At 30.8% G+C, this 11,229-nt stretch overlaps 1 protein-coding gene across 1 annotated transcript; it reads right to left on the reverse strand.

The window, feature by feature from the left end:
* Positions 1-5,320: 5,320 nt before the first annotated feature.
* On the reverse strand, positions 5,321-10,576 carry LOC117920601 (RING-H2 finger protein ATL66-like). The gene is made up of 2 exons (XM_034838208.1): positions 10,506-10,576; positions 5,321-5,942 (listed from the first exon to the last, which is right to left on the reverse strand). The coding sequence occupies exons 1-2, from the start codon at positions 10,574-10,576 to the stop codon at positions 5,321-5,323; spliced, it is 693 nt and encodes a 230-aa protein (XP_034694099.1).
* Positions 10,577-11,229: the final 653 nt, after the last annotated feature.

Consider the following 11,229-nt stretch of genomic DNA (forward strand, 5'->3'; position numbering starts at 1 on the left):
TTTGAGGAAACTAATGTTCCAAATAAGAAAAGATAGGTGACCTAATCAACAATACCATAAAAGATTCTTTTCTCTATCAAATATCTCTCTTGCTACTTGAAAAACATGATTTGATTTAGATTGTAACTCTCTTACCCCTTCCAAGTGGTAAAGACCTCCCATCTCCTTACCAATGTTAGTCATCATCTTCGTAAGATTGTTTTGAAACACATAGTGAGTAGAATTGAAGATTACAAAACAATTAAGATGTTTTGTAATCTTGCAAATAGAAAAAAAACTATTATAGAGACTAGGCATAAGTAAGACATAGGACATGGATAGTGTCAGGGAAAGTGAAACATTCCCAACTCCTAAAATCAGTATAGAAGTCACATTAGCATCCTAAACAAACTTAACAAGTTAGGGTATTAGAGAGTCAAGGAAGAATGATTAGTCATATGATTGGTGGACCCTAAATTAATAAACCCAACTATTTGTTGTAGCAAAAATAAAGACCAAACCAAAATTACCTTCTTAAGAAGATAATCGAAAACCTGAGAAGTAGAAGCTAAAGGAGTAGCATCGGTAAGAGCAACCTAATTTGATTTTTTGTTCTTCCTTTCAAATTAATTAAGCTTGTAGCACTCTAAATAACCATATTGCTTCCAAGAAAACATTTATTGTATGTTTAGTGTTATTACAATGAGTGCAGAAGTGAGAAGAAGAGTCGATAGAAGTAAAAGATGTTGGTCATGTGTTATTCTTATAGACACCCATTATAGAATCTTTAGAGTGATGCTCTATTCCCATGGTGACTTGCCTCTATGCTTCACGATGGACTAGTGAATAGACTTCTTTTAGACTTGGTAAAAAAGAAATGGTCAAAACACAACCACTAACTTGATACAAACTGTGATCGAGACCTTTAAGAAATATATAAACCCGATCTTTAGTAATATGCTTACTTTGTTTCTTAATATTAGTTACACATGTCGTATCATTATGTCTTCAATAATCAAGTTCCATGAATATTAATTTTTAACTCATAGTAGTATTATGCAAAAGAGCGACTACCTTAATGATTAAAAGGATTTCTTCATCAATTCATATAATTGAGAAAAGTTAGAGACATCAAGATAGCTCATCTTGATTGCATCCTAAACCTCCTTAACCAGTCCACACTGCACAAAGTATGGCATTATATCAGTTATGGAATTGATAAGCCAAGACTTGACTAGAGTGTTCTCAGGTTTCCATTCATCATAGTTTAGGTCATTTTATGTGGGTTCAACCATCTTTCCTATGATACACCCATTCTTCTTTCTATCAACAATATGCATCTCTAAAATTTAAGACTAAATACAATTATTAACACCATCTAACTTAATAGAAGTTGTTAGAGAGGCAGTCTCATGAATGGTCACCATGAATAGCCTTTTGCTATCAAAAATACTCACATCTATACTTGTAGATATGATATGGTAAAGAAGAGGGTGAAAAAAAAAGGGAAGTAGTGTTGGCTAGGGTATTTATACAGGGTACATAAGGTTATTTTAGGATAACCAACCATATAAAATAATAGATAACTATACAAAATAATATACAATAATTGTATAAATCATAGTTATATAATTAATCACAACTATAATAAATGCTCACTATAATAAATCACAATTGTAATAAATCACAGTTACATAACTCACAACTATGAATATTTGCTTATTGTAATAAAAATACATTAAGAAAGTATTGGAAAGCTTTAGAATGGAAGGGTCCAAGCTAATGAGTACTCTATAATAGCTCACTTCAAACTTTCAAGTGCTTTCTCCCCACAAATTGAGGAGGAGGTGGAGCATATGTCATGTGTTCCTTATGCTAGGGTTATTAGGAGCATTATTTTTGTTATGGTTTGCAGTAGGCTAGTAATTTACATGTAGTAAGTGTGATGAGTAGATATATGGATAGTCCTGGAAAGATCTATTGGCAAGCAATGAAATGAATAATTTGATACTTGAGAGGGACATCAAATGTCGACTTAGTATAAAATAAAAGTAGTGACATCTCTAGGATAATTGTTGGTTATGTTGATTTTGACTATGCTAGAGATTTGAATAAAATAAGATCTTTAATAGGGTATGTATTCACTTTATATGGTAGTGTTATTAATTAAAAAGTAACATTGTAGTTTATAATTTCTTAGTCAATAGATGAAGCAAAATACATGGTAGTAACATAAACAATAAGAGAAGCTATTTGTCTTTGGAGTTTGATTGACGATTTAGGCATATAACAAAAATTGATTATTGTGTTGACAATCAAAGAGTCATACATTTGACTAAAAGTCATATGTTCCATGAGATGACCAAATATATTAATATCATAATGCATTTTATCAAGGATGTAACTAATAAGACTAAGTCCATTTCCATTATTAAGTTTAATCTTTGCTTAGACTTATTTGGTGTTGATGATATTTGAAGGCCCCTTGAGGGTGTAGAAGTGAAGTAGAATTAAAGACTTTTTAAGTTTGTTTGAATCTTAGGAATCTTTGCGAAGGTGGAAATTGTTGAAAAGTATCTCAAATTCTTTTTTGAATAAACTTTGCAAGTTATTGATATTTTCCTTATAAGATATATTCATGCATGTAAGAGAGTTTTCTATTATCATAAAAGAAATATTCTGTAGTGAAATTTTCTCTTATAAATAGTATCTTTGATAACTGTACAATTGGTTTAATAGATGAAATCTTCCTACATAGTATATACATACATACATACTATATACATACATACATACATATATATAGAAAGAGAGAGAGATTTTAACTAAAAGAGAGGTATAATTAGGGCTTTTGAAAATTGAGAACTCCAGGGTTATAATCTTCTTGAACAATAATGAAAGTTCTTCATCTTCGCCCATGAATATATATTTTAAGTCAAACCATGTAAATTATTGTGTTTTATGTTATTCCTATTTTCATTATCTTGTTTTTCTTCTATTCATTATTGTTATTTGTTGTGGTTTTTCAAAACACTTTCTTCTGTAAAAGTTTTAAGGTCAAGACAATTATACGTCAAAGACCATTGCTACTTAGAAATAAAAATAGCCTTTCATTTCTTCAAGCTAAAAACTATCTTTGGTTCTCAAAAATAAATAAATAAATTGAAGGAAAAAAAATAAAAGGGAAAAAAATAAGTAGAAGAAAAGAAAATGTCAAAGAAGGAAAAAAAAAAAAAGATTTAAAGTCAACAAATTATTTTTATATTTTACTTCAAATTCATTTTACTACAAATAATTTGAAAATGTATAAATTTCTAACAAGTTTTAATTATATTTGATTGTTTTATTTATATTTTTCATAGTAAAACCAAGCATAGTAAAATCATTTTTTAACTATTTTTTTTCTTTCTTTAATATTTTTCCTACAACTAAACTTGACATAGAAATAATAATAATAATAATAATAATAGAAATCAAAAATAAAAAATAAGCTAAAATAGAAATATGCAATAGTTTAAGGATGAAAATTCCATTAGCTTCTTTTAATTTCCTGTCGGTAATCAAATATATGGTGCTAATCAAAGTTGAAGGAAGGTTGATATAATTTAATCCGTGGGAGTTATAAATAAGAAATTACGATGATGCACTAAGAAGAAAGTAGTAAGGCTCTTGCAATTTCAATTGTAAAAAAGGGTTATTTAATTAAAAGAACCATTAAAAACCTAATTTTAAAAATCCAATAACCTTTAATTTTTTCTTTTTATCTTATTTTGCTAAAAACACTTTGATAAAAACACTTTCATTTCTTTCTTATAAAAATAATTATTTATTTTTAAACATACGTGTAAATACTTAAAATAATTAAAAATATTTATATTAAAAATTAGTTATAAATATAACAATTATTTCATCAATTTTAACCGATTAATTCTTGTAAAAATTGGTGTGAGAGCCAACTCTGACTTTCACATACATCAGACCTTATCACAAAGATAGGGCAGACGTCAAGAACAACCGTTACAGAGTCACGGACAGTCCTTTATCATGCATCTCCACAGGCCTACAAATGACGCCAAGTGGACCCTGCTTCACCTCACTTACTATTATTTTATGTTGTTTATTTACTCTTATGACAAATGCTTCATTTCATTTTTCCCATGTTTCCCTCTAAATGACATACTCTTATATCATATATTTATCAAATAATTATTGCTCTCTTGATAAAAATTTAAATTGTCATTCCTTAAACTGGTTTATGTCCCTATAAAAAAAAAATGCGACTGTTAAGGTAAAATAACACTATCCTACTTCATCTAATTAAAATAATCTAATTGATTCAATTATCAACAATTGTGATGCTCGATTTAGTTTGAGAATCTTCAAAATGGCCTTGATCAAGTAGATTTTTTACTTCCTATATCCAAACCAATAAAAGTAAATTGCAATGATATTCTCAGGATATGTTTTGTTTTTAAAATTTTTAGGAAAAATACAAGAGAATGAAAATAAAGAGGAAAAATAGAATGAAAGCAAAAAGGAAAAAAAAAAGTAAATCTAAAATGTATAAATTATTTCTATTATTTTAACTTTTTAATATAAAATTAAATAATTTGAAAATATATAAATTGTTAATTAATTGTAATTATAATTATATTTTTTATAAGACAATTAAATATTAAAAATTTATTTTTCTTGATAATTTTTTTCCTCTAGACTTTAGAGGAACAAAACATAAACTAAGGCTTGTATTTTTCATGATGATATTAAAATTTTGTATATCTATATTATATAGACTCCATTAAAGTAGTTCAAGGTTATGACCCAAAATAATTTTTAAATATATTAATCATATTTTTGGGGAAATTTCAAATGTTTTTGGGCTTCAAGAGTTTTAAACGATCTTTAAAAATCAATTGGGCCCAGGCTCAAATTGATTTAGATTCTATTAATCCATCTAAATTATATTAGTTAAACTAATTTTTCTCCCTACAAACGTTGTAATCAAACCTTTTTACAACCCTACTAATCACCCATCTGGAAAAACCCTAAATCCAAAAGCGATACATGAGTTAAGCATTAGGATGAAGGCGTGATGGACAACCGTTACAAGCACCTTCACAACCCTACATTACACATGACGCAAACAGTGGGCCAACTTCCCTTATTTTATTTATGTTGCTTACTTATTTTTATCACAAGCATTGTACATTCCATTTACATATGCCACCCTAAATTCACAAAACCATTAATCGCATCATTATTCCTCTATTTACAAAACTGGGGAACAAAAGAAAAGAAACCCTAAGGATCTCTATGAAGCTAATCCATCTCTGCATCCGGTTCACACAATTAATCTAGTGCCAGCCAAAGAGTCGCCTCGGAGAATAGCGGCTCGGCAGAGAGGGCAGCTGGAGTGAGTCATGAGCCACTTATCAACGCACTGTGAATGAAAAGCGTGGCGACACTGGGGCAAGACCTTCACTCGTTCTCCTTCTTGGAACATGCTGATGCATATGGAGCACTCCACTTCCAAGCCGCCGCTATTGTCGGGGGCCCCGTGCAGAAATATTGGTAACGCGTTGATCGTCACTGGGTCGAGTCCAAGCTCGACCACATGGGGTGCAGTCGGGTTGGACGTGGACCTGACCGTGGCTGAGTGCCGGCGGTGGGTGCACACGTAGAAGAAGTAGACGAACAAGAAAGTGAAGAAGAGGAGAAGGGAGAAGAAGACGAGAGCAACGGCCAAACTACGGCCATGGAGTTGGAAGGTCTTGTCGGACAAGTCCGAGAAGTGCCAGTGGTGATTGTAAGGGTCAGATGGGGGAGCCATCTGTGGTTTGTTGTTATTCTCTAGAGGCGGGATTGAAGTGGGTGCAGTGAGATGATGGGGACAGATTGAGAGGAGAGTGCAGAACTTATAAGTTAACCCATGAGGAGGAATCAGAGGAGCTTGCGGGTAAAAGCTGTGAAGGCAACAAGAGAACTCTGGGCATCAAAGAGAGGGAATCACATGAAGCTGGAAGGTGGAGAGAAACTAATGTTACTATTTTGGTAAAGTTAATATAAGGGGAGTTTGTTGTTTGTGGCAGAGAGGTGGGAAAAAGGGGTTTGAAGGGGAGCTTTCTCTCGGCCTTTTCCGCTATTTCTTGGGATACCTATAGACGACAAAATGACAATGGATCATCTTCAGCCGCAACCTACTTTGCCATATATTGTGAGACTCTGGAATTGAAGCCATTTTTATTTGTTTACCTCTTTTGTTTTTTTGTTCTTTCTTGGATGAGATTTGGTAGTGTAGAAGTTTTCTTGATTAATTTAATTTGATGTTCAATTACAATCATGGAGCTGTTAGCTTTGTGGTTTTTTTTTTTTTAAAAAAAAAAAAAAAAGAAATAATAGATTAAATTATTAAGCTATATTTGGTTGTTAGGATAGAATAGGATTCGTACCATATTATTTCCAATAAGATAAGAATAAATTATTGAGACCACAAATCTGCCCAATAAAACCTCCAAATTAACAAGTTGGAAAGCAAAAAAACTTCAATGAGTCCTTCAATAGCCATGGTAAAAGAAAAAGGAAACATAGTTCTTCTTTTCTCCACAATATCTTGTACAAAAGAACCAATGTATGATCAACACTATCACCAATTAGATCTTTAGACTTCTCAATTGAGTTAATATCAACAAATGTATGGTCTTCATGAAAAATCACATTTCTACTTTTGATAATTTTCCTATTCACTAAATCCCATAACATGTATCTAAATTTTGTTGGGATTTTGTTTCTCTTGGATCTTCGGTAACAAACCGAAGACGTGATTCAAAATGTGGTCCACATTCATTCCATCAATTTAGGAATGAGGATTAACGTTCGGAACCACGTTCGCATCACTACCCCATGTTCTGTGCACGTTCGAAGCAGACTCGGTGATGGAGAGAGTCTTTAAAAAGGGGCAGAGGACTAATGGGTTAGGTCCCCTAAGCCTTCAATCTCTTTCAGTCTTAAAAACACCATCTAAGAAGAGGTTGAGAAAGGTTTAGAAGCATCTGAAACCTAAAAAATTGAAGACACTATTTTTAACTTGTAAGAATGGTAATGACGGGAGGTACGTTTTCAATATATTTTCAATTCCGATTATGATCTAATTGTTATTTAAGGATAGTTATGAGCATGTTTAGATAATTTATGTCTAACATTTGGTATCAGAGCTTTTGTATGTCTCTCCTTGTTCATTTTTACAATCTACGGTTTTAATAAATAAAAAAAATGCAATGAGTTTTGGTATTTTAGAGTTTATGGTTTTTTAGAAGTCTTTAATGAAAAATATGGTTAGAAATCATTAAGAGATTAGATTTCTAAGATTTCAGTGTTTTAAATTGTCAATCTACTATATGGAATATATGGAAACTGGTGGGTTTCATTTTGGGTCGTAAATGGGTCAAACACACTTGGTTGAAGGTAGAAGACAACTACATGGGCTTGTCGTTTTGACTATAAACAAGGAAGAAATAAGAAAAGGGGCAGCAACCTAATTGGTCTCAATCTTACCTTTCCCCAACCATTGCCCAAGTTCGACTCCGATATTTTATGTGCTAAATTATTTATTTTTGTTAGTTGTATGTATATTTTTATGATTTATTATGCATACAACATTAAGTTAAATAATTTTGCACATTAAATTGATTCTTAAAGACTCTTTATGGATTTAATTTTAGATATTTATGTGCTTATAATATTTATTTCATAATTTTGTGTGTATGATATATTGTTTTATTATACATGCAATACTGAGTTGAATAATATTAGTACATTGATATTGAGTTTTGTGTACATATTGCTTATGGTTTCATGCAATTTATATAAGCTTTTCTTGTGAATTAATTAAATGTCAAGTGATCCATATAGTTTTAATTAATTAAGGAGTATCAACAGCATCTTTAGTTATGCAAAATTATATATTAAGTGTTTTAGGATCACATATAGAGAAATGGCAATATGGATAATTAATTATATTTGATATAATAAAATTTTATCCTACATGAATTTTTTATTATATTTGTACGATTAATTATGATGGAATATCAAATTATATTTCTTAATTACCCATAGGAATTAGGAAATGGAACATAATTTGATAATTTTATCATGAGGTTTTACATGGATCTAATTGAATTAGAACTTTAGCCCACATGCAAGTTTTATATCACTAGACTCATAATTTTGGAACATGAGTTACATTGGTAAAACATGATATATGGTTATTAGTTTCAATTTTGAATTATAAGCATGTATGTTTGATTTTTGTGCAGTCATGAAACCTGCAAATTTCTCTAATATAAAATGTGACATTCCCGAATTGAAAGGTGATAACTATAAGGTTTGGAATGAGAGAATTCTCCTTCATTTAGGGTGCATGGACATTGATTATGCTATCAGGAAATACAAGCCAACCATTACTGATACTAGCACTATAGTTGAAAAGGCTCTTTATAAGCAATGGGAGCGATCAAATTGTCTTAGTCTAATGTTCATAAAGACCAAAATCTCTAATGGTATTCGTGGCTCTGTCAATTAGCATGATAATGTCAAGGCATTACTGAAGGCTATTGATGAGCAATTTATGACTTCAAATAAGGCACTTGCCAGCACCTTGCTAATGAAGTTTTCATTCTTAAGGCTCACCGATGTGAGTGGTGTGCGAGAGCACATAATGCAGATGAGAGACATTGTGGCACAATTGAAGACACTTGAAGTTGAAATGTCTGACTCCTTACTTGTGCACTATATTTTGAACACTCTTCCACAATAATATGGACCCTTCAAAATCTCCTACAACACAGACAAGAATAAGTGGTCAATTAATGAGATTCTGACCATGTGTGTTCAAGATGAGGAAAGACTAAAAATGGAATTGGGTGAGAGTGCATTAATGGCAATGGAAGGAAATGATCAAAATCAAGCTAAAAAAATGGAAAGGTAAAATACCGCCCAAGGTGGAATCAAGAAGGCCAATAGGTGCTTCTTCTGCAAGAAGAAGGAGTACATGAAGAAGGATTGCACCAAATTCTAGAAGTGGCTTGAGAAGAAAGGTAAACCAATCTCATTTATTTGTTATGAATCTAATATGGTTGATGTTATTTATAACACATGGTGAATTGATTATGGTTCTACAATCCATGTTTCGAATACTTTGTAGGGTATGCAAAACCTAAGGAAGCCAATGTCAACTGAGCAATGCATTTATTCAGGAAACAAGATGCATTTGCATGTGGAGACTGTTGGAACATACAGCTTAGTTTTAAGTAGTGGTTTTATTTTGAATTTAGAAAAGACATTTTATGTTCCAAGTTTCTTTAGGAATTTGATTTCAGTTTCAAGAGTTGTACCTTTGGGTTATTCCTTTAGTTTTTGTGAGACATCTTTCAGTTTGTTTTATAAATCTAATCTTTTTGGAAATGCACTACAAGAAAAAGGTCATTGTTGACATATATTATCTTGACTTAAGGCAATATGTGTCAATATTGCCTATTCAAATGAACAATTATGACATATACAATTTGTTTAAACCAATAATGACATATATAAAATTTGTTGAATTCTTTCATGACTTATATATAGAATCTTGACAGATAATTTATAAGTCAACGTATTCAAGATACTTAAATAAAAGCAATAATGATAATAATTTGTTTGATTTGTGTATATCTAATTTACTTACTAAGTATTATAAATTGAAGTGACAACAATCAATTTTGATTAAGGAAGTCAATGTTTATTTAATAAAATTTTTTAGTAATGTGAATATCAATTTTCATTTTTTTTATCAAATTGATTAAATCAGTTTTTAGTCTATATCAATAGCAATGAAATAAATTTTTATAAATCATTTTTTATTCACTAATTTTAGTGAAATAAAATTTGCTACATTATGGTTTTTTATAATAGGATATAAATAAAATGAATACTAATAAACTATTTTTTTTTATTCATTGATGTTAATGATTTTTTTTTTTTTTTTGAGTTTGTATTAATATAATCCTTTTTTTTCATAAACTATTTTTCATTATTTTTAAATTAGTAATTAACTTGTATTTTATTTTAAAATAATTAATAAATCTGCGTAAGCTTGAAAATTAAGATATTTGAAACTTTGATTTATCAATTGTCGGGCATAATATTAGGTTTCAAAATTTTATTTTTTAAGTTAACTAATACAAATTTAGACATTAGGAAATAAGAAAATTAATTACGGTAAATTGACATTATAAAAGTTATAAATATATTCCATAAATTGATTCTCATAAAGTTGACTCATAGAAAAAGAATTTAAATTTTGGTGTGATAAGATTAATGTTGGTGAAATCTAGACCATTTATTTTCTAATCTTATCTCTACCATTCATTTCAAAGAACCTTAAGAGATCACATTTTTCTCTCTCACTTCTCTGTCATCGTCATTTTCCCTTTTCTCTCTTTTTTTTCTTCTTTCATCCCTCTTGTTTCGTTCTTGTTCTTTCTCTATACCCATGTCCCTCACCCATCTCAACATTACTGCGACTATCAGTTGTCACCACGGTGACGCCACCAATCGACATTGTTTCTCTCCTTCTCCCTCTTTTTTTTTCTCTCTTTCTTTCTTTCTCTTTCTCTCTCTCACATTCACCATCCCATCCCTCGGCATTGGCTATGCCAACCACCATCATCGTCGGCTGCACACCATTTCCACAATCCCACTACAATGACCCTTTCTTCCACCATTCTCATCGCCCACCATTGACAGCCACTTGTCGCCATGCACCCATATTAGCTCCACCACACCTTCTCTTCATGCGCTACCTATGGTCGTCATTCCCATGTTCGTACAGTTGCCACCATTACTTATCACCCTTCTTCTTTTCATAGGCTTCTACCATTGCACCTCACTACACTGCCACCAACTCTGTATTTGCTTGTGGAGAAATAATATGAAAAAAAAAACTATTCAAGTGAAAACTTTGAATATCCTATTCTGAAAGTTTGAATTTGTTTTTTAAAATTTGTTCTTTTCTAGGATTTCATAATCATCATGCATATGATAATTTGTTTTCAGAATTTGAAGGTTCAATTATTATTTCTATGTGGAATTAATTCAATAAACTGTGGGTTGTTCATGTAATCTTGTGTCATGTTTTATTGTTGTAAAAATTATTGCAACTAAGATAATTGGTGAATTTTACTCTATTATCTGATTCTCTTCCATCTTCACTTT

The sequence above is a fragment of the Vitis riparia genome, chromosome 8, assembly GCF_004353265.1.
Source record: "Vitis riparia cultivar Riparia Gloire de Montpellier isolate 1030 chromosome 8, EGFV_Vit.rip_1.0, whole genome shotgun sequence".
Lineage (NCBI taxonomy): Eukaryota > Viridiplantae > Streptophyta > Magnoliopsida > Vitales > Vitaceae > Vitis > Vitis riparia.

Coding starts and splice junctions, on each gene's coding strand:
- LOC117920601 (XM_034838208.1), bottom strand. CDS start 10,576: ATGTCGATTGGTGGCGTCACCGTGGTGACAACTGATAGTCGCAGTAAT. Junction 5,943..10,505: donor GAGATGGGTGAGGGACATGG/GTATAGAGAAAG, acceptor TTGCCTTCACAG/CTTTTACCCGCAAGCTCCTC.